We start from the raw sequence: 22,755 nt of genomic DNA on the forward strand, positions 1-22,755 counted from the left end.
GTTTGCGTTGAAGTTCTGATCTTGCTCTGGGAGTCATTCTGCTATTTAAAATGTCTTTGGATGTTAACTCTTTTTTTTTTTTTTTTTTTTTTTAATCTAGAAAAGAGAATTCTTTCCTGTCAGAAAAAGAACTTTTGTCTCTCTTTGAGGAGAGGTCCTTTTCCATCCAAGAGTGGAATGAGCAGACAATTTTTGTCCTGGGATTAAGAAGACATATGTAAATATATGGAGATATATATATGTAAAGATATGAAGACATATATACATATAATTATATAATTACTGTATATACATGTACATATATTATATATGTATATATTATATATATATATATGAAATGAGATGTCCAGACAAGAAGTGGACATATTTATTAAGGACTCCATGGTTTTTCACTCAGTGAGTCACTGCAATAGTTACAAGCAACTGTTGTAACTCAGCATCTGCATGTGAAGGGAAAAACGAGTCTGAATACAATGGAAAAGTTTCAACTTAAAGCCCCGTGTTGTCATTAGCACCTAGCACGTGCAGGCTGTAGCAATTTAGGAACTCAATTTTTAACTTTAATGGTAATTATCTAAACTTTAAATTTAAAACCGATACTCAATTCACGTTAACTATGTTTGGAACAGCTTACCTATGTGAATCTTTTTAACTGTAAATTTTTGAAATCTGAGTACAGATTAAGTCCTTCTGAAAATTTAGTCTCCAAATTGAGACGTGCTCTAAGTGTACAATACATGCTGGATTTCAAAGGCTTGGTACAAAAAAAAAGAAAAAATGCAAAATATTAAAAATCTTATTAAAAAGGATTTTAGCTTCTTTATATGTTGAAACAATATTTTTGATATGTAAAATAAAGTATGTACATTATTATAATTAATTTTACCTGTTTCTTTTTACTTTTAGTAATAAGGCTACTGGAGAATGTAAAATGGCATGTGCGGCTCCCATTATATTTATACTGGAAGGGCTGTAATAGTCTAAAGAGTATGAAGTCTGACAAGTGAGCAGAGTCCAGGTGAATTTCCCCCCTCTGAGAAACCACTGATATTGGCAAAGACTCGCCTCTAGCTTTTATGCAGTGGCCAGATTGGAGGATTTATCTCCAGCCACCATGAGCCTGACTCTGGCTGTTCACTGCGCTCGCTTTCGGCCTCAGAAGTCCAACCCATCCCAGGTTTCTGGGCAGCACTGCCCCATCACTGTCTGAGTCTCTAGCCTGCCAACGGGCTAAAGAGCCTTCCCAGTACCTACATCCCACGGTAACCCGTGAAAGGGCTGGACTAGGGAATGTGAAGCTTCCCAAGAAAGCCATTTTCCTGGGAGCTAGGCAGCTCACCCTCAAAATATACTGATGTTAGGCAAACGATCATTCCACCACATTCGAAGCGTCTATAGGGAATTTGGTCCAGCTTCTAATCTACACCTTGAATACCACCCTCAAAAATCAGCTTATATTCAGCTACCTCCGCTCAGGACACCAAGTTAGGACCAAATCACACTCAACACGACGATACTCATAAACACTCAAGTGTTCTTCGCTGGGCTTTGACTTGACTTCTAGACTTTCCACTGTTTCCCAGGAATATGGTTCTCTGGGAACTGATAGATACACATTATTTGTATCACAGATGATGTATAGAATGACTCCATTTGCACTGGGTACATTTCATTATCTGTCACCATCTTTAGGGTATAAAATCTAGGTGAACAAAGATGACAGAGTAGTTGATTCGTCCTGAAAAAAAAATCACAAAACATGATTAGGATACAGATTTTCTGACTCTGAATTCAATGGTTTTTCCCTTACATTATACCCCTCTTTTATAAATGTCACATTAAATGGGCATAAATATATTATGCCACTTGAAAAATAAAAGCCAAATGAACTATAGAGATGTCCACCACATCTCTCACGCTCTCTTGTGTCTTCTCTACTTGGTCAAGATCTTTCCTTTCTTTTTATTTTATTTTATTTTATTTATTTTATTTTTATTTTTTTTATTTTTATTTTTTTATTTTTTTAATAAATTTATTTATTTATTTATTTATTTTTGGCTGTGTTGGGTCTTCATTTCTGTGCGAGGGCTTTCTCCAGTTGCGGCTAGCGGGGGCCACTCTTCATCGCAGTGCGCAGGCCTCTCACTGTCGCGGCCTCTCTTGTTGCGGAGCACAGGCTCCAGACGCGCAGGCTCAGTAGTTGTGGCTCACGGGCTTAGTTGCTCCGCGGCATGTGGGATCTTCCCAGACCAGGGCTCGAACCCGTGTCCCCTGCATTGGCAGGCAGATTCTTAACCACTGCGCCACCAGGGAAGCCCTATTTTTATTTTTTTATTTTAAAAAAATTTTTAATTTTATTTTTTTATGCAGCAGGTCCTTATTAGTCATCAATTTTATACACACCAGTGTATAAATGTCAATTCCAATCTCCCAATTCATCACACCCCCTCCCCCACAGCTTTCCCCCCTTGGTGTCCATACGTTTGTTCTCTACATCTGTGTCTCAACTTCTGCCCTGCAAACCGGCTCATCTGTACCATTTTTGCTAGGTTCCACATACATGTGTTAATATACGATATTTGTTTTTCTCTTTCTGACTTACTTCACTCTGTATGACAGTCTCTAGATCCATCCACGTCTCAACAAATGACTCAACTTCGTTCCTTTTTATGGCTGAGTAATATTCCATTGTATATATGTACCACTTCTTCTTTATCCATTCGTCTGTTGATGGGCATTTAGGTTGCTTCCATGACCTGGCTAGTGTAAATAGTGCTGCAATGAACATTGGGGTGCATGTGTCTTTTTGAATTATGGATTTCTCTGGATATATGCCCAGTGCTGGGATTGCTGGATCATATGGTAATTCTATTTTTAGTTTTTTAAGGACCCTCCATACTGTTCTCCATAGTGGCTGTATCAATTTACATTCCCACCAACAGTGCAAGAGGGTTCCCTTTTCTCCACACCCTCGCCAGCATTTTTTGTTTGTAGATTTTCTGATGATGCCCATTCTAACTGATGCAAGGTGATAGATACCTCATTGTAGCTTTGATTTGCATTTTTCTAATAATTAGTGATGTTGAGCAGCTTTTCATGTGCTTCTTGGCCATCTGTATGTCTTCTTTGGAGAAATGTCTATTTAGGTCTTCTGCCCATTTTTGGATTGGGTTGTTTCTTTAATATTGAGCTGCATGAGGTGTTTATATATTTTGGAGATTAATCCTTTGTCCACTGATTCATTTGCAAATATTTTCTCCCATTCTGAGGGTTGTCTTTTCGTCTTGTTTATGGTTTCCTTTTCTGTGCAAAAGCTTCGAAGTTTCATTAGGTCCCATTTGTTTATTTTTGTTTTTATTTCCATTACTCTAGGAGGTGGATCATAAAAGATCTTGCTGTGATTTATGTCAAAGAGTGTTCTTCCTATGTTTTCCTCTAAGAGTTTGATAGAGTCCGGTCTTACATTTAGGTCTTGAATCCATTTTGAGTTTATTTTTGTGTATGGTGTTAGGGAGTGTTCTAATTTCATTCTTTTACATGTAGCTGTCCAGTTTTCCCAGCACCACTTATTGAAGAGACTGTATTTTCTCCATTGCATATCCTTGCCTCCTTTGTCATAGATTAGTTGACCATAGGTGCGTGAGTTTATCTCTGGGCTTTCTATCTTGTTCCATTGATCTATGTTTCTGTTTTTATGCCAGTACCATATTGTCTTGATTACTGTAGCTTTGTAATATAGTCTGCAGTCAGGGAGTTTGATTCCTCCAGCTCCGTTTTTTTCCCTCAAGACTGCTTTGGCTATTCGGGGTCTTTTGTGTCTCCATACAAATTTTAAGATGATTTGTTCTAGTTCCATAAAAAATGCCATTGGTAATTTGATAGGGATTGCATTGAATCTGTAGATTGCTTTGGGTAGTATAGTCATTTTCACGATATTGATTCTTCCAATCCAAGAACATGGTATATCTCTCCATCTGTTGGTATCATCTTTAATTTCTTTCATCAGTGTCTTATAATTTTCTGCATACAGGTCTTTTGTCTCCCTAGGTAGGTTTATTCCTAGGTATTTTATTCTTTATGTTGCAGTGGTAAATGGGAGTGTTCCCTTAATTTCTCTTTCAGATTTTTCATCATTAGTGTATAAGAATGCAAGAGATTTCTGTGCATTAATGTTGTATCCTGCAACTTTACCAAATTCTACCAAATTGATTAGCTCTAGTAGTTTTCTGGTGGCATTTTTAGAATTCTCTATGTATAGTATCATGTCATCTGCAAAAAGTGACAGTTTTACTTCTTCTTTTCCAATTTGTATTCCTTTTATTTCTTTTTCTTCTCTGATTGCCGTGGCTAGGACTTCCAAAACTATGTTGAATAATAGTGGTGAGAGTGGACATCCTTGTCTCGTTCCTGATCTTAGAGGAAATGCTTTCAGTTTTTCACCATTGAGAATGATGTTTGCTGTGGGTTTCTCGTATATGGCCTTTATTATGTTGAGGTAGGTTCCCTCTATGCCCACTTTCTGGAGAGTTTTTATAATAAATGGGTGTTGAATTTTGTCAGAAGCTTTTTCTGCATCTATTGGGATGATCATATGGTTTTTATTCTTCAGTTTGTTAATATGGTGTATCACATTGATTGATTTGCATATATTGAAGAATCCTTGCATTCCTGGGATAAACCCCACTTGATCATGGTGTATGATCCTTTTAATGTGTTGTTGGACTCTGTTTGCCAGTATTTTGTTGAGGATTTTTGCATCTATGTTCATTAGTTATATTGGCCTGTAGTTTTCTTTCTTTGTGACATCTTTGTCTGGTTTTGGTATCAGGGTGATGGTGCCCTCGTAGAATGAGTTTGGGAGTGTTCCTTCCTCTTCAATTTTTTGGAAGAGTTTGAGAAGGATGGGTGTTAGTTCTTTTCTAAATGTTTGATAGAATTCACCTGTGAAGCCATCTGGTCCTGGACTTTTGTTTGTTGGAAGATTTTTAATCACAGTTTCACTTTCATTACTTGTGATTGATCTGTTCATATTTTCTGTTTCTTCCTGGTTCAGTCTTGGAAGGTTATACCTTTGTAAGAATTTGTCCATTTCTTCCAGGTTGTCCATTTTTTTGGCATAGAGTTGCCTGTAGTAGTCTCTTAGGATGCTTTGTATTTCTGTGGTGTCTGTTGTAACTTCTCCTTTTTCATTTCTAATTTTATTGATTTGAGTCCTCTCCCTCTTTTTCTTGATGAATCTGGCTAATGGTTTATCAATTTTGTTTATCTTCTCAAAGAACCAACTTTTAGTTTTATTGATCTTTGCTATTGTTTTCTTTGTTTCTATTTCATTTATTTCTGCTCTGATCTTTATGATTTCTTTCCTTTTGCTAACTTTGGGTTCTGTTTGTTCTTCTTTCTCTAGTTCCTTTAGGTGTAAGGTTGGATTGTTTATTTGAGATTTTTCTTGTTCCTTGAGGTAGCCTTGTATAGCTATAAACTTCCCTCTTAGAACTGCTTTTGCTGCATCCCATAGGTTTTGGATCATAGTGTTTTCATTGTCATTTGTCTCTAGGTATTTTTTGATTTCTTCAGTGATCTTTTGGTTATTTAGTAACTTATTGTTTAGCCTCTATGTGTTTGTGTTTTTACATTTTTTTCCCTGTAATTCATTCCTCATCTCATAGCGTTGTGGTCAGCAGAGATGCTTATATGACTTCAATTTTCTTAAATTTACTGAGGCTTGATTTGTGACCCAAGATGTGATCTATCCTGGAGAATGTTCCATGCACATTTGAGAAGAAAGTGTAATCTGCTGTTTTTGGATGGAATGTCCTATAAATATCAATTAAATATATCTGGTCTATTGTGTCATTTAAAGCTTCTGTTTCCTTATTTATTTTCACTTTGGATGATCTGTCCATTGGTGTAAGTGAGGTGTTAAAGTCCCCCACTATTATTGTGTTACTGTCAAGTTCCTCTTTTATAGCTGTTAGCAGTTGCCTTATGTATTGAGGTGCTCCTATGTTGGGTGCATTTATAATTGTTCTATCTTCTCCTTGGATTGATCCCTTGATCATTATGTAGTGTCCTTGTCTCCTGTGACATTCTTTATTTTAAAGTCTATTTTATCTGATATGAGTATTGCTACTCCAGCTTTCTTTTGGTTTCCATTTGCATGGAATATCTTTTTCCATCCCCTCACTTTCAGTCTGTATGTGTCCCTAGGTCTGAAGTGGGTCTCTTGTAGACAGCATATATATGGGTCTTGCTTTTGTATCCATTCAGCAACCCTGTGTATTTTGGTTGGAGCATTTAATCCTTTCACGTTTAAGGTAATTATCGATATGTATGTTCCTGTGACCATTTTCTTAATTGTTTTGGGTTTGGTTTTGTAGGTCCTTTTCTTCTCTTGTGTTTCCCACTTAGAGAAGTTCCTTTAGCATTTGTTGTAGAGCTGGTTTGTTGGTGCTGAATTCTCTTAGCTTTTGCTTGTCTGTAAAGCTTTTGATTTCTCCATTGAATCTGAATGAGATCCTTGCTGGGTAGAGTAATCTTGGTTGTAGGTTCTTCCCTTTCATCACTTTAAGTATATCATGCCACTCCCTTCTGGCTTGTAGAGTTTCTGCTGAGAAATCAGCTGTTAACCTTATGGGAGTTCCCTTGTATGTTATTTGTCATTTTTCCCGTGCTGCTCTCAATAATTTTTCTTTGTCTTTAAGTTTTGCCAATTTGATTACTATGTGTCTCGGCGTGTTTCTCCTTGGGTTTATCCTGTGTGGGACTCACTGCACTACCTGGACTTGGGTGGCTATTTCCTTTCCAATGTTAGGGAAGTTTTCCCCTATAATCTCTTCAAATATTTTCTCTGGTCCTTTCTCTCTCTCTTCTCCTTCTGGGACCCGTATAATGTGAATGTTGTTGCGTTTAATGTTGTCTCAGAGGTCTCTTAGGCTGTCTCCATTTCTTTTCATTCTTTTTTCTTTATTCTGTTCCACAGCAGTGAATTCCACCGTTCTGTCTTCCAGGTCACTTATCTGTTCTTCTGCATCAGTTATTCTGCTATTGATTCCTTCTAGTGTAGTTTTCATTTCAGTTATTGTATTGTTCATCTCTGTTTGTTTGTTCTTTAATTCTTCTAGGTCTTTGTTAAACATTTCTTGCATCTTCTCGATCTTTGCCTCCATTCTTTTTCCGAGGTCCTGGATCATCTTCACTATCATTATTCTGAATTCTTTTTCTGGAAGGTTGTCTATCTCCACTTCATTTATTTGTTTTTCTGGGGTTTTATCTTGTTACTTCATCTGGTACATAGCTCTGTGCCTTTTCATCTTGTCTATCTTTCTGTGAATGTGGTTTTTGTTCCATAGGCTGCAGGATTGTAGTTCTTCTTGTTTCTGCTGTCTCCCCTCTCGGTCAAGATCTTTCTTGTGGGAAAACATCCCAAAGTGAAATTCACATCACTTCTGATTTTTATGCTAAGGATTCCTATTTTGATCTTCCCAGTCTCCACCTGTCTTCTGGGCTCTAGCATTACATTTCCAACCTCTTGGTGTATTTTATCTCTTCCCCTAAAAAGTCCACACATTTAAATGGTGCTATATACAACTAAGACGTCTTCAAAGGACTTGAAAAGCAGAAAGAATAACGAAAACTTGGTCGAAGGTATGTAGTACATTACATCTAAAGGGAAAAAAAAATCCGAAGCGTGAGGCAGTATTTTGTACTGGATGTCACAAATCCTCAGGTTATCCTCCTCCTTCTGTGGTCATTAAACAGCAATCTAATTATTAATCTGGCTTTCCAGGGAGTTCTACCTGTAAAATGGTTCTTCTCAAATTTAATGCTTTTGTTTACCATAAGCTAAAGTTCAGTTGCTGTCTCCGTGTTCATAAATATTTTTATTCAATACGTGTTTATTGAGAGTGCACTATATTCTAGGCCCTGGAATCGAACATGATAAGTGACCCACAATATATATATATGTGGATCTAGAAAAGCAAATAACTCAGATTTTTGACCTAGTCTGTGGGATCAGAGGGCTTGTCTAAGGTAATGGCATTTGAGAATGCTTAAGGGCCTTGGGGATAAAGGAAGTAAATTAAAGTAAAAGAAATAGTGTTCTAAACCTGGTCTGGGACAAAATGTTATTGCTTGATAAAACTAGTAATCTTCTTTGAATAAATCAGAACATTGATACATGTTTAGTAATTTTCAATAATTGCCTAATTACTTATAGGATTAATATTTGATTTGGGAAACCATCTACTCACACATCCACCTGACAGTCAAAAGGCTGGGAATCTTTAAGTAGGTTTTTCTTTTTTGGTCTAATCTACATTTTCTATAAATGTCTCCCTAAGAGAGAAACCTTTAAATTGGCATACCAGAAGTTTTTTCCATACATCACGATTATACGAAAATGCTGATGCATGCTCATAGCTAAATTGTCTGGAAAGTTGATGTTAATGTTTCAACAATTACTTCTAGGTTCTACAATTAGGCTAATGTAGAGAACAGACCAAAATGGTGGCAGGGGACATGGTGAAAAAGGAAGTCAAGGGATAAGCAAAATCCAGATTGAGCAAAGAATTGTCCTTTGACATTTGAACCTTATTCCTAAAAACAAAATGCAAAAGAGGTGAGGGAGGTAGGTGATCACATTTACGTTTTATAAAGATCAATGTTTCTATAGTAGTGTTATCCAACAGGAATAGAAATATAAAGTGAGACACAAATATGAACATCATATTTAATTGTAGAATTTGTAGTAGCCACATTAAAAAAGGAAAAATAATCAGGTGAATTAATTTTAATACTACAGTTAAAATAATCCAATGTACTGAAAGTATTTTCATTTTAACATGTAATCACTGTAAAAATTATTTACTCAGTTGTTCACCAGCTTCAACTGTACCATGCTAGTCTAGACTATTCAGGCAAACTTTTAAAATTCCAGTGATAAATAAAATGTTTACAAGTTTTTTTTACAATTTTATGGAAAACAACTTGAGAACTTTCATTTTTCTCTAATAAGATTCTAGTTCAGAAAGTGCTATGTTTAATTTCTATAAATTTGTTTTCTTGCTGATGAACTCCTGAGTAACTAAGAGATAATGTATATTTCATGTGGAGAAGAGAGCCTGCAACGATTACTTATCCAAATCATCTCCACTGAACTAAAAATTAATATTGAATTCAGTAATGCAATATTTTACCCATCAGTCGGTTCCCCCACCCCCGCCCGGCAAGCAAAACACTGTTGAAGCTTTTTAAACGTCTTAACTGATCAAAGACATAGATTTAGACAATTTTTAAGGTGGCGTATTTCTTATAAAAATACTGTGATTTTTTTTTTAACATTAAAGTCCAAAAGTCTGAAATAAAGGTATTTGAATTTCTCCAAATTTAAACATAATCCACTGGTATTGTTGATTCTACCAGTGTCTGAATATCTTTTAGCTACTATTCATTGGATTTCTCATTGGTCACTCTCTAGTGGAGAGCTTAGGTACTCATCAAAATAAGAAGCAGAGACCCAATTGTACTAAGTGTAAGTCACTTAGGTTTGTGGCCTGAGTCTCAATGATTCTGATGCCTAAGAAAGTTGCTTGGCACATACTAGGTATATAATATAAACATTTGTTGAGTAATAATAATAGCCAACATATAGCACTTAAGATGTGACAGACTTTTCTGAGTGCTTCTTGTATTTTAAAACATTCCATCTTCCTAAAAACCACATGAAAAGATGATCAACATCACTAATTATCAGAGAAATGCAAATCAAAAGTACAATGTGGTATCACTTCACACCAGTCAGAATAGCCATCATCAAAAAGTCTACACACAATAAATGTACACTGCCGGTGGGAATGTAGATTGGTACAATCACTATGGAGGACAGTAGAAGTTCCTTAAAAACTAAAAATAGGGGCTTCCCTGGTGGCGCAGTGGTTGAGAGTCTGCCTGCTAATGCGGGGGACACGGGTTCGAGCCCTGGGCTGGGAAGATCCCACATGCCACGGAGCAGCTGGGCCCGTGAGCCACAATTGCTGAGCCTGCGCGTCTGGAGCCTGTGCCCCGCGACGGGAGGGGCCGCGATAGAGAAAGGCCCGCGCACCGCGATGAAGAGCGGTCCCCGCACCGCGATGAAGAGTGGCCCCCGCTTGCCGCAACTGGAGAAAGCCCTCGCACGAACCGAAGACCCAACACAGCCAAAAAAATAAATAAATAAATAAATAAATAAATAAATAAGAAAATCCTTAAAAAAAAAAAAAAAAAAAAAAACTAAAAATAGAACTACCATATGATCCAGCAATCCCACTCCTGGGTATACATCTGGAGAAAACCCATCATGCTCCCCAACATTCATTGCAGCACTGTTTACAATAGCCAAGACATGGAAGCAACCTAAATGTCCACTGACAGTGGAATGGATAAAGAAGATGTGGTACATATATAAAATGGAATATTACTCAGCCATAACAAAGAATGAAATAATGCCATTTGCAGCAACATGGATAGATCTAGAGATTATCATATTAAGTGAAGTAAGTCAGAGAAAGACAAATATCATATGATATCACTCATATGTGGAATCTAATTTAAAAAGATATAAGTGAACTTATTTACAAAACAGAAACAGACTCACAGATTTCAAAACAAACTTATGGTTACCAAAGGGGAAATGTGGGGTGGGGGGAGGGATAAATTAGGGGCTTGGGATTAACATACTCACACTATTATATATAAAATAGATAACCAACAAGGACCTACTGTAAAGCACAGGGAACTCTATTCAGTATTCTGTAATAACTTATATGGGTAAAGAATCTGAAGAAGAATGAATATATGTATAACAGAATCACTTTGCTGTATACATGAAACTAACACAACATTGTAACTCAACTATATTCTAACAAAATTAAAAAGTAAAAATAAAAAAATTGAAAATATCTAAAATAAAACAATAAAACATTTCCTCTTCAAATCAATCTTATGAGTAGATACTATAACTATCCCATTTTACAGATTAGGAAACTGGATGAAAGACTTACTTTTCATAAGACTTTAATATTACCATGAATACATTTGCAAATTGAATCTTGAGAGTATTTGTTACACTACTGACATTATTAATTTATTATAATGGCAGTGCTAATACAGCAGCTGGCATTTATTCAGTTTCCTGAGTGCCAGGGGTTGTTTTAAGTGCTTTACAGATCTAAACTCACTGCTACCAACAGCCCTATGAGGTAGGTACTATTACTACCACCATGTTATAAATGAGAAAACTTGGTTAAAAGATGCACTCTTAAAAATGTTTTTTAAAATACTGTTGACCCCTGAACAACACAGTAATCTGTTGAGAAATGGGTATTATTCTGATCATCATTTGATAGGTGAGGAAACTAGGCATAAAGAGGGTGAGTAAATTGGCCAAGGTCACACAGAGAAGAATGACAGTGTTGGGATTCACACTTATGCAGCCTGATGTTGCATGTGTCAGAATTATGTTCCAGTTTTGAATTAATTCAGTGTTTATCTGGGTAAGATGAATTGTGGAAATTTCCCAGTCTCCTAAATTTTAATCCATTATGGACACTAGACCCATTTTAACAAATATATATATATATATTTTTTTGCTCAATAACTGTTCTAATTTTCCTGTTTTTAGAATTAAAACCCTACTTAGAGTACCCAAATGAACATTCCAATTACTGGGGTTGGAGACTGAGGTGCTTTGAAAAAATTCTCATTTTAAACGGGGTTCCGTTTCTTTTTATAATCTCTATTAAAAATAAAGCACCACCAGAAAAAATATTTTATGTTAAAAGCATCTTTAGAGCTAAAAGCTTAAAAAAAAGAGTTAATGGAATAAAAACAAATAATTAAGTGAATATCAACATTTTATTTTATATGAATGCTTATTTTATAACCATTTAGGTAGACTAGTCAGACTTTTCTAAAAATATTCACTGAATAAATACTTTTCATTTAAAAAGATATACCTAGTGCCTTCAATTTATTTCCTTACTTAAAAGCTATGAGGTCCTTTCTACAAGAAATGAAAAATAAAAATTCACATACATCCCTATTTATGGCATATTAATAGTACAAGCAACATTTTAAAGCTTGATACTTACGGTGCATAATTATTCAATTTTCTCCATATATAGACGCCACACCTTGTTGTCAATAAATAATTCCACTTTAATGGCAAAGTAATAATTTAGACAGATACAGGGTGCACATTTGCAAAAAAATATATGCAAGCTGGTTTACAAGCTAGAGGAACAATCAACCAATAGAAAATACATCACCCAGTTATGTCCACTGACACCAAGTACTTGTTGTCGGGGCTTTACAAAGACTACAAAACTTTTCAGATGATTTATTTCACTGTTTCTATTTACATGATATGTTACATCAAAAATGTACAAAATATAAAATGTATACAGACAAATGTTTCACAAACTAGTTTAAGTTGTAAACTAGGCGGACCTACTGGGATGTATTGCAGGAATTTGTTTATGATCGTGTTTGGACTGTGTTTCTCAAAACGGCAGGGAAAGATTAGCAATTTTCTTAGATCACATATTATACAAGGGCCACTAGTCACTCATCCAGCTACATATATTGATGCTTCACCACAGATGTGATCCACGTTTGAGGCTTCGTAGTCAGGGTGACCATTCTATGTGCATAAATTCAGTTCCGATTTCCCTTAGGGCAATAGCACCGTGGAGGACCTATAGACTGAGTGACATTCTGACAACTGCACAGATGTCTCGTGTTGTTATTGTTCTACAGCAACTGACCCGTGGGTGGTCACAGAGAGTAGCACCAATTGCACGCCCTGAAAGTAGCACATTTTCACGTGCATGGGACAAGCCTACACCATGGCCTAGCCCTTGGGTTGATAAATTTCAAACCTGTCCCCTGTGTGTGGTGGGAACTCCTCCAATCACTCCCATCAGTTTTCATGCACTCTCTTGAAAGCCTGCCACGACAGATGCACTTTCAGACATTGTTACTTTTCCGAAAATGGACTGGCTTCATGGACAGTTTTGAAGCATGCTCACTCTAGCACTGATAGCTCCTGCATGGTCATCACAACTGTAAATACAGGACAAACACACCAGATCATAACAGTGTTGAGGGTTTGCATTCTGTATTTGCAATGTACAGGAAATCTCAGCAAGTGAAACATCTCTTAACATCCACAGGATAAAATACAATTTTTGTGTGTGTGTTTGTTTCGATTTGTGCAAGTTTTAAAAATGATTATTTACAATACCTACCCAGTAGACTGTGCAAATCTAACGTCCTTTTACAGTATAAACGCTTCCTCATCCACAGTGACTTCACTGCATCAGTGTTCTCGAATGCTGAATTTCTCATGTACAACAATATCCATCAAAACAACATGCTCAAAACTCATAATAATTAAAAAAAAAAAAAAAAAGAATAGGGGAGAAAAGCGGAATCGTTGTGCTCATGCTGCATCTACTGCTTCCAGCTCTGCTGGATAAGAAATCACAATCTCCCGCCTTCTGAAACTCTTTCCCCTAGAGCTGGATGGAATTTAGCCACATGGCTTCGCTTTGAAGTGACAGTCAAAGAGGGTTTCTGGGTTGACTTGAGTATTTTGGAGGAGAGGCAAAGCAATCTATTCACAAGGTAAAAATACTGATCTTTCTCCTATCCATTTCTTCAAAAAACAAACACAAAACTAGAGAGAGATGGCTACTGCGTTAACCGGTGTTGTAAATGAAAAGACAGTGGCAATTACCAATGGTTCAGGATTTAAACCAACTGTTAAACTGTTGTAGAAATTGGTTTTAAGGCAGTGAGACAGCACCATAGGAAATGTTGCTTCTTTTCACTGACAAGGCTCAAACAAATAAAGCCCTAAAAAAGCCTTTTATCAGTGTTGACTAATAATTGGTATAAAACTCTTTTTAAGGGAGTGGGCAGGTGGTTTAAAAAGACCACGGTGGTAAAAACCACCTTCTCAAACCCGCGACTCAGACACTAAAAAGAGGGTGGAGCACATCCTGTGATCATGGCAGTTGAATGACACTGGCACTTCTCCAGCTTGTCACAGCAGTGTTTCCCTGGGGGTTGCACAATTCCATTTGTGCTTGCGGAGGCCTGGCCTCTTCATTTAGGAAATGGGGTGAGCGCACAACACAAACATTACTGGGGATCCGTGACCAGCACCACGTGGCACAAAGGAGCTTGGACGGATCAGAAGAATGGACCCTGCTTGGGGAGAACAGCCCCTCAGAGGAAACCAAAGGAAGGAACAACAACAAAAAAAAGGTCTGCATTGTAAACTTTTAAAGAGGAAAAACAGAAAGTCCAGTTTGGCTAATCCCATGTGCAATCTATTCAGTTGCCCTGTCATTAGGGTCCTTTCCAGTTGAGTAATGGAGCCTTACATCACTCCACGGATATAAAAATGCCTAGAAAGGAAAGCAAGTTACATTTCCGTGTCAATTTAGCATCTTGGCGGTTCAAACTTAGTTCTACTGCCTCCTTGGAGACCACGGCCCTGGGTCAGGGCGCTTTCATATTGGCAGTGGTTTAGTGAAAATACCTTACTTTTTAACCTTTTTTTTTTTTTTTTTTTTTTTTTTTAAAGCATAGTCTTTTCCCCTAACTTTGTTCACCCTCTAGAGGGTAGATTCAAGAGACGAATCCAAAACGTCTTCACGGTGGCTGGTGCTATCACTGTCGCAGCTTTGTGTGCCCGAGTAATTGGCTGCTTCTTGGAGTTTCATTAGCATATTCATCTGAAGGAAGAAAAAGAGACATCGATGGAGGCGATGATGCATCGAGGAAGTCAGTCCCAGAAAACACACGGCCCCGAGCCACACGGACGACCCATCTCATCCCCTCCAAGGGAAACGGAAAAAAATTTTAGATTTTTACTGGTTGCCCCTGGCTCCTACACTGTTTCTCCCAAACATGACTACAACAGCAAACCATAACGACAAAATAGGGCCTCCGGATAAGTCTTTTATTTGCAGTTGTAAATGAATACAGCTCCAGCAGGGAGACTGGAAAGGAAACTGTATCACAGCTGGACATCTGGGCTCGTGGCTGGAGAGTACACCAAGCTGCTCAGCTTTTTGGCTGCGAGAAGCAGAAAGCACTGAATGACAACTGAAAGTCCTGAATGTTCCTACAGGCAGACGCATGCACGGGCTCCCGGACACGGTCCCTGGAGAGGAGGTGGGGAGGGAGTGGAAGGGAGACCTCCCATCTGCTGCTTAGGAGCTGACCTCGAGAGGTGACCAAATGAAGCCGACCATGAACGTTGGAAGAGGGAGAAGGGAAGAATCACTGTCAAGTTTCTGTGGTTGTTGAAATGTCTGGCTAAAATATGATGGCTATGTCACTGAAAACTAAAACCACCTTCTGGAACAAGAGCGGCTGTCTCAAGTTTCCCAGCCTTATAGGACAATGGCAATGTTTGTTCTCATAAAAGGGACGTAGGCATGAAAGCAGCTGGGGAGAAAGACAGCTAGCATTTCCATGTATTAGAAAATAAAAGGCAGCCACCTTGCTTGGATTTTGATAGATCTGCAGATCCACTGGTAGGGGTGGAAAAAGAAAGACTGTTTAAAAGTGAACCATGAATAAATGGTTCAACAGTTTTAGAAAGCACAGAAAAAATGGCACATGTCTTCGGGAGGGTTGTTTTCTTATCAAGGGTTTCTGTAAATTGTAATAATCTTTGTATTGTTTAATGCGCGCTAACTTTGCTATTTCATAATGTAATCAAAGTTGGGTTTTTTTTTTTTCCAACTTAGAAATATAGGGAATCTGATCCCAAAGAAAGGAGAAATCTAAAAAGGATTCCTTAGTCATATGTTAGGCTCTGCATGCTTGTATGCTCAGCGTAAAATGTGTGTTCAAAAAACACCTGTGAAATAAAATGACAAACTGGTAATTACCAATTCCAGCAAGGATGCCTTTCTGACGAAGAAGCTACAGTTATAGCATATTTTAAAGTCATTTTAATATTCTTCAGGACAATATTTTTCAAAATAATTTTTTGTCTAATTCCCTGAATTTATTAAACTAGCTACATAAAGATACGAAATTAAAGTAGTTGGTGATAACCTCTTAAATCCAGTGAGTCAAAAAGCTTAATGCCTCCATCAATATACTGTTTCTCTCTCCTCTCTTCTTTGTTTCTCTGTCTCTCTCGTGCGTGTGAGTGCATACACACACACACACACACCCCTACCTTCACTTCACGCACATTCATATTCCCTTTTTCCTTTCTTTTGTCAATCCCTCCCTTATTAGTAGCCGGCTGTATATTCAAGCATCTGGGTGAAGATGATTTGTAAAAGAGAACTGTGTTTTGAGCACCTTCCAAGAGCAGAAATGGTTTCAAGGGTTGTGCTTCTATCTCAGTCACAAATGTTTAAAATCACTTGAATGCTGACTGTTGTAAAAGTTTTACCGTGTAATAACAGTATTATTAAAGTCTTAATTTTTGAAAATGCTGCCATATAGTAAATATGTTCTATTAGAATAAGTTCAGAATCTCAGATTCATAATAAATACATATGAAGGCTTTACTCTGCCTTCTCATAGGGTTGCTTTGTACATTCAATTCAAAGGAGATTACAAGAGGGAGGTAAGGTTCCATACCATTCAGTAGTCACTCGGATAGATCATTATTCTCTACAAAAGTACTTCCTTCCTCTCTTCCCCCCTCCTTCTTTCCCATACCCAGGGTCAGAAATATAATGTCTTACATTTGTAACACCTCCATAGGTCCTTATCATCCCTGGTATTTACACATCTGCTAGTCTCCCAGCCTCCATCCTCTCTCCTTTAATCTGCCCTCTATTCTATTATCAAGGTGATCTTTATAAACTGCAAATCTCATGAGATAAGTCCCTTGCTCAAAAACCTTCGGTAGCTCCCCATTGTCCGTGTGACAAAATTTTAACTTCCTACAAGATAAACAACGCCTCACATGATTTTACAGTTGCAGACTTCTGTAGCTGTAATTCCTCCCGTCCCTTTTGTTCTAATCCCAACAATTTGTATACAGCTCCCTAAACTCATTATTTTTACTGTAGTGTTCCATCACGTTTCACGTGCTATTTTCTTAATTTTGGGTCTTCTCCACCCAACCCCATGATGAATTTCTATTCATCTTTCCAGACCTAGCTCAAGCCTCTCCTCCTCTGGAGCTTTCTCCTAATCACTTCCTCAACAGACTCGCAACTCTATCTAGGATATATCTATCTAGGATATACTTCTATCATTATTTTACTATAATTCATATATATACACGTCTCTCTCCACGGCTGGACTGTGAACTTCTTAAGATCAGAAATGAGATCTTATTTATTTTCTGATCACCAGGTCTTCGCCTTGAGTACACACTTATTATTTACTAATATTTACTGAATGAATGAAATGAATGAGTTTGTTGATGATGAATACACATTATATTTTTAAACACTGTGAGATGTGCCAAACACTTGCATCCTTGTTCAGATTCAAAAATATATTACTGACATTAAATAGTAGATTTTTTTCTGATTTAATTGGACTGCAAATATGTTTTTACCTTATGTCAATAATTACAAAAATATAGAGCAGTAAACGCAGAGAGATACTTACTTCTCTATCAGAATGTGCCTAATTCAAAGACTTTTAGATGATAAGGTTTTTGTCATTTAACATGTCAGATATCATAACCCCTTGTTCCTTAAGATGCTTAGGTGAGCAGCAGGTTAGGAATCAGAGATTTTTTTTACCCAGATTCTCATTCAGAATGTGGAGATCCTGATCTCTTTTCCATACTAGAAGACAAGAGCATTCTGAGCCAGGGAAAGGAGTGATTAATGGGTTTAGCTGACCAGGACTATGGGAATTGGGAAAATTTAGGACATCCCTTATGTTCCATACTCTGTAGAGTAACCCTGAAAACAAACCTTATAAACACCTCACCTTTATCAGGAACTGTACTAAAATCTGCAAAGGGAGAACTGGAATTTATAAAAAAATTCAGAGGAAATAACCCCATATTTGTACTCTAAGGCTTAATTTTACTCTATTACATTTTAATCATTCTATCAGGAATTACTTAGTGTCTGCTCACAATTATGCAGAATTCAAACCAATTCCACCACCGCTGTTGATTTCTAGCTACGTATGAGCTAAAGGGCCAGATACTTGTTATAAAAATACAAGTCCAGGCCCTTAAGAAGTTTATAGCCTAGGTCAAAAGTCCTAAATAAGAGAACCCTGGGCTCTAAGTAGGTCAATGTATATATCTCTGTGACTTTATGGAACTTTTCGAAATAGTATGCAAAATCTTCTGTGTGTGTGCATTTCGTTGGGAAAAAAATCATGAAACTTTATCAGATGGTTCACATATAAACCCCAAAATGTTCAGAATGATCAGCTGAAATGATGATGATATATACATGTTGGGGTTGTTGGTATAAGGGTATTTCACAAGACAGCAAGTCATTTTCTGTCTTTAGGTATAGTTATAGATTATGATTTTAATCATTTCCTTTTTTGTTTGTTTTAAGTAACATAACAACCTTTATCTCAGCATGTCTTCTTTCTGTATTGGTTTCCCAGTGATCCCTTTAGTCAGAGAATGGTAAGCTAACAAACACATTACCTTTGATACCAATCTATGGAAAGTCATCTCTAAAAATAAAAAATACATACAAAAAAGAAGTCACTTTACTAAGAACATCATGTACTTAATATTTTCAGAGTATTCATACTTTGGAGTTTTATTGACTTATATTAAGCCTTCCATGATTGCAAACTGAGCAAGGCAGAGAATAACGTCCCTTTGATTTCAAGTCAGTTTATTCTTCTCTACTGTTGCCAACAGAGGACTAATTCTAAATTTAGTCAGATACATGTAAAACATTCTTTAGTTCTTCAAGCATACATTAGATTATATTCTTTTGGTTTCTTTCATTTTAGAACAAAATTCAGTTTTCTCTTACATACCTAATGAATTGAGTACTGAATGTTTAAAATTTATTGATTTATTTACACAATTTTCTGCATAATAAAAGAAAAATTATGGCTGCAGAGTTCAGCCTGGTTTCAGTGTTTTTTTGATTATTTTTAAGCATATGAGTTTGGTCTTTCATTTTAAGAGTTTCGCCCAATGAAAATAGGCCAAAGGTAAAAATTTTAAAACTGAGTACCAATATCAGGACAGTTTCAAATATTACCTAGGATAACTAATGTCTCTGATGCATAAATACTAATGACCGCACACTATAGTCAAGATTATATAGGAAGAATCAAACTATAAGCTTCTTACCAGGGGATCCCCCTCTGTGTCAGTTTGTGGAATGTGCTTTGAGGTTGTAGCTTCCTTTGTGGATATGCAGCCCTCATACCCAACATCTTCTGGTCGCAACTGAAGTAATGCTGGGCCCTCCTGAGGCAAAGATGCTGAGCTCCATGGGTATGTATCAAGCACCCACTTTGAGGGATCTTCCCAAGGTGCTCGTTTCCCATACATCTAAAAAGTGATCACATATTTAGCACATATAAAATGCATTTCTATTCAGTACAAAAGGTGACTACTAGGGCTTCCCTGGTGGCGCAGTGGTTGAGAATCTGCCTGCCAATGCAGGGGACACGGGTTCGAGCCCTGGTCTGGGAAGATCCCACATGCCGCGGAGCGACTAGGTCCGTGTGCCACAATTGCTGAGCCTGCGCGTCTGGAGCCTGTGCTCCCCAACAAGAGAGGCTGCAATAGTGAGAGGCCCGCGCACTGCGATGAAGAGTGGCACCCACTTGCCGCAACTAGAGAAAGCCCTCGCACAGAAACGAAGACCCAACACAGCCATAAATAAATAAATAAATAAATAAATAAATAAAATTTTAAAAAAAATTTAAAAAAAAAGGTGACTACTAATTGATTGTTTCCTTTGCACACTGAGTTCCTATGGGACTCAGGGGAACGAAGTGTCCATACAAAATTTTCCAGATTTTAAACATATATCTCTCTATATAGTTCACTTAAAACTTGAAGGCTAGACAAAATAAAGCTAGAGACAAAATAAAGCTGAACATTTGGGATAGATTGTCAACATTTGGAGGAGAGCATGAGGGAGCTTTATTTTAAATACATGAAGAAATGGCTGCCCACATTTATCTTTGTTAGTAATTTTACAAACTGAAAGAAAGCTCATCATTGAGAAAGGAAAGTTCCAGTAATGGAGAAATAAAAAAGCTAGACACTAAATAGCTTTCTTTACTGAAGTGCACTTTGGAAAGTTGATTAATAAAAGAGACCTCTTTTCTCTGTCTACTTCATTCTACTCAAATTTTCCTTGAAAATAAGAATCCTTTCTCCGACAACCATTTCCCTCAGATTAACTTCCTCTATAATCTCACTGCTTCCTATTAAAACTCTTTGTAGATATTTTTTTATAAGGCCACTAGTAAAAGAGGAAAATCATGGGAAATGAAAGATTTGTCAGAACTCATATGGAGGGAGAAAGTTAATAGAAAGAGATTATAAAGCCTGGTTAAAGTACTGGCAGTGGAGTAGAGGGCAGATGAATCCAAGCGATGTTAACGAATTTTTAAGCTGAAAGCAAAGCCAAAACCAAACTGGGAAGGGCACACTGAGGAGAAAGAGGTTGATGGGGCTTGGTAAAAAAAAAAAAAAAAAAAAAAGTATAAGCAACAGGGGCACAGAAAGAAAAGTTAAAATTAAGAGGACAGTAACATGGGTACGCTAGTTCTTTAATGGACTCTCCTACTCCACTGAGAGCAATCCTGGTTACTAGGTGTATACACATCTTGGTCCTGGATGGCACAGAACACAGTGTGAAGTGTTCTATGTGGCTTCTTGCGGTTCAGTGAGACAAAAGCAAAATGGCGGACACTGAGCCATGAAAGCCCATGGCTGCCTTCGAACTGTCTTTCGAGTTTCTCCTGGAGAAGTTGTATAACGTTGTGGCAGCTTGCCTTAAGAAAAAAAAAAGTTCAGGTCTTGATAGCTGTGTATTTCTTTAGGGGATGATGGTAGGGGTGGCAATGGTTAGTTTTCTTTTTTTTTTTTTTTTAAATAGTTCTCTTCTTTTAGAGCAGAAAATTTCTCTCAGTTAAAAATCTACTTTATAGAGGATGTAAAACATAGCTTGCTATACAACTTAAACTAATTGAAGGAAAGCGTATAATTCTTGGAAAGGAAATGCTACCAAAAAAATATGAAAGTCTAGTAGAATCAATAGATGCCAGCCTTTTAAAGAATCATCAAGGACAGCAAAATTGGGGGTGACCAATAAAAAGCTAAACAGGCTCAATTCTATATTTCAGAGTAAAATAGATGCTATAGAAGATGAATTGAAAGAAATGAAATTTAAACATTCAGAAGGAGATAATCTGATTGTTGACGTTTCAAGAAAGATAGAATCATCAGAATAAAAATTGGAATCCAGTGCATCACCAGTGCTTTTTTCAACTAGAACATCTGGTAAAGAGTATTCCCCATACGGTTCCCCATCAAAGCATCAGTCTTAATTTGAAGAGAGATTTTTCTATTCCTCTCAACTCAGATTTTCATCTTTGCAACCATGCTTTGTTTTTCCACCTCTTGTTCCAATTCATGGTTCTTTGTTGCCAGGAGATCCAAGGAAATGGTTCATGACGTGTGATTCCTTTTTCTCCTGTTCCTCCAGAAGTCAAATATGGACCATCCCAAGAACATCATCTGCCAACAGACTTCTGTTCCAGCATATCCTTCGGTAGAAATGAGAACTCTCTACTCACCAAAGGGTTTTCCTTTTTCTCTCCAAGTGCTGAATTCCTCCTGCCTCCTGCCACCACCACCCCCACCAACCCCCAGCTACTCCCTACATCATGGTTGAACCAGCTTTCACACTAACCTACTACTAAACATCCAGAACCACAGCAAAAAACCTGAGATCTTTTTATCCCTCCTCAAAAAATTTTTTTGAAGTATCTCTCAGTTTGGGTAACTGGTATTACCTTAGTGATTATGCCTTTGTTTAAATGGAAGCTTTATAGTATGATAATTCTCAGGACAGTGTTTTATAAATAATATTGATTTAAATATTAAAAATACTTTGTACTTAAAACAATGAGATCTAAGGATTTTTAGGTATTATTGTTTTTGAGTTTTTAAAACGCTTCTAATTCTTTCTAGGTATTAGCAAATGAATAGGAAATAAGGAGAATTTCATATATAAAGATTTGGATCATAGTTTATTAATATTGAAATAGTATATAGAGAACAAATAATTCATTTAAATATTTATTTTAAAATTATGACTGTGAATATTTTAAATACATTTTCATAAGTATATATATGTATATATATATATATTTTTTTTTTTGGTAAAAATGGTTGAAATCAAGAGACCCAACTCACATCTGACATAGCATAATAGTTTTAGAGGAATTCTGACATGTGCTATGTTATACTTGAAAAATAAAAACCTTTGGTACAGTCTTTAATTTTGTTGGAGACACTTTCTGGGGCTAGTTTGGTTTATACCCTTAAAAATATGAAATTGAGTTATTTAAATATGGATTAGAACCAATTGATAGCGTTCTCTAGGATCATTACCTCTGAATGTTCAGATCATCCTCATAATATGATAGTTCTAAATCACTGCCATGCCATTCTACTAGGTGAGGAAAGTATGATGGTAAAAGGAAGCGAAATGAAGTAAAATAGAAAACCAGGTTTTTTAGACAGTAAAATAA

The 22,755-nt window shown here is 36.9% G+C and overlaps 1 protein-coding gene across 16 annotated transcripts in view; it reads right to left on the minus strand.

Annotated features, from left to right (window-relative positions):
* Window positions 1-11,975: 11,975 nt before the first annotated feature.
* NAV3 (neuron navigator 3) overlaps window positions 11,976-22,755 on the minus strand; it is a 1,137,481-nt gene continuing 1,126,701 nt past the window's right edge. For 8 of the 16 annotated variants that reach the window (XM_057557691.1, XM_057557689.1, XM_057557694.1 and 5 more), the window contains 2 exons: window positions 19,328-19,531; window positions 11,978-14,783 (listed from right to left, as the gene is read on the minus strand). In XM_057557691.1, the coding sequence (XP_057413674.1) occupies window positions 14,664-14,783; window positions 19,328-19,531 (324 nt within the window). In that variant the 3' untranslated portion in view covers window positions 11,978-14,663. Of the gene's footprint in view, window positions 14,784-19,327; window positions 19,532-22,755 lie in introns of all 16 variants that reach the window. The other 8 variants (XM_057557697.1, XM_057557687.1, XM_057557685.1 and 5 more) reach the window with 2 other exon arrangements.

This window comes from Balaenoptera acutorostrata, chromosome 11 (genome assembly GCF_949987535.1).
Source record: "Balaenoptera acutorostrata chromosome 11, mBalAcu1.1, whole genome shotgun sequence".
NCBI classification, from domain to species: domain Eukaryota; kingdom Metazoa; phylum Chordata; class Mammalia; order Artiodactyla; family Balaenopteridae; genus Balaenoptera; species Balaenoptera acutorostrata.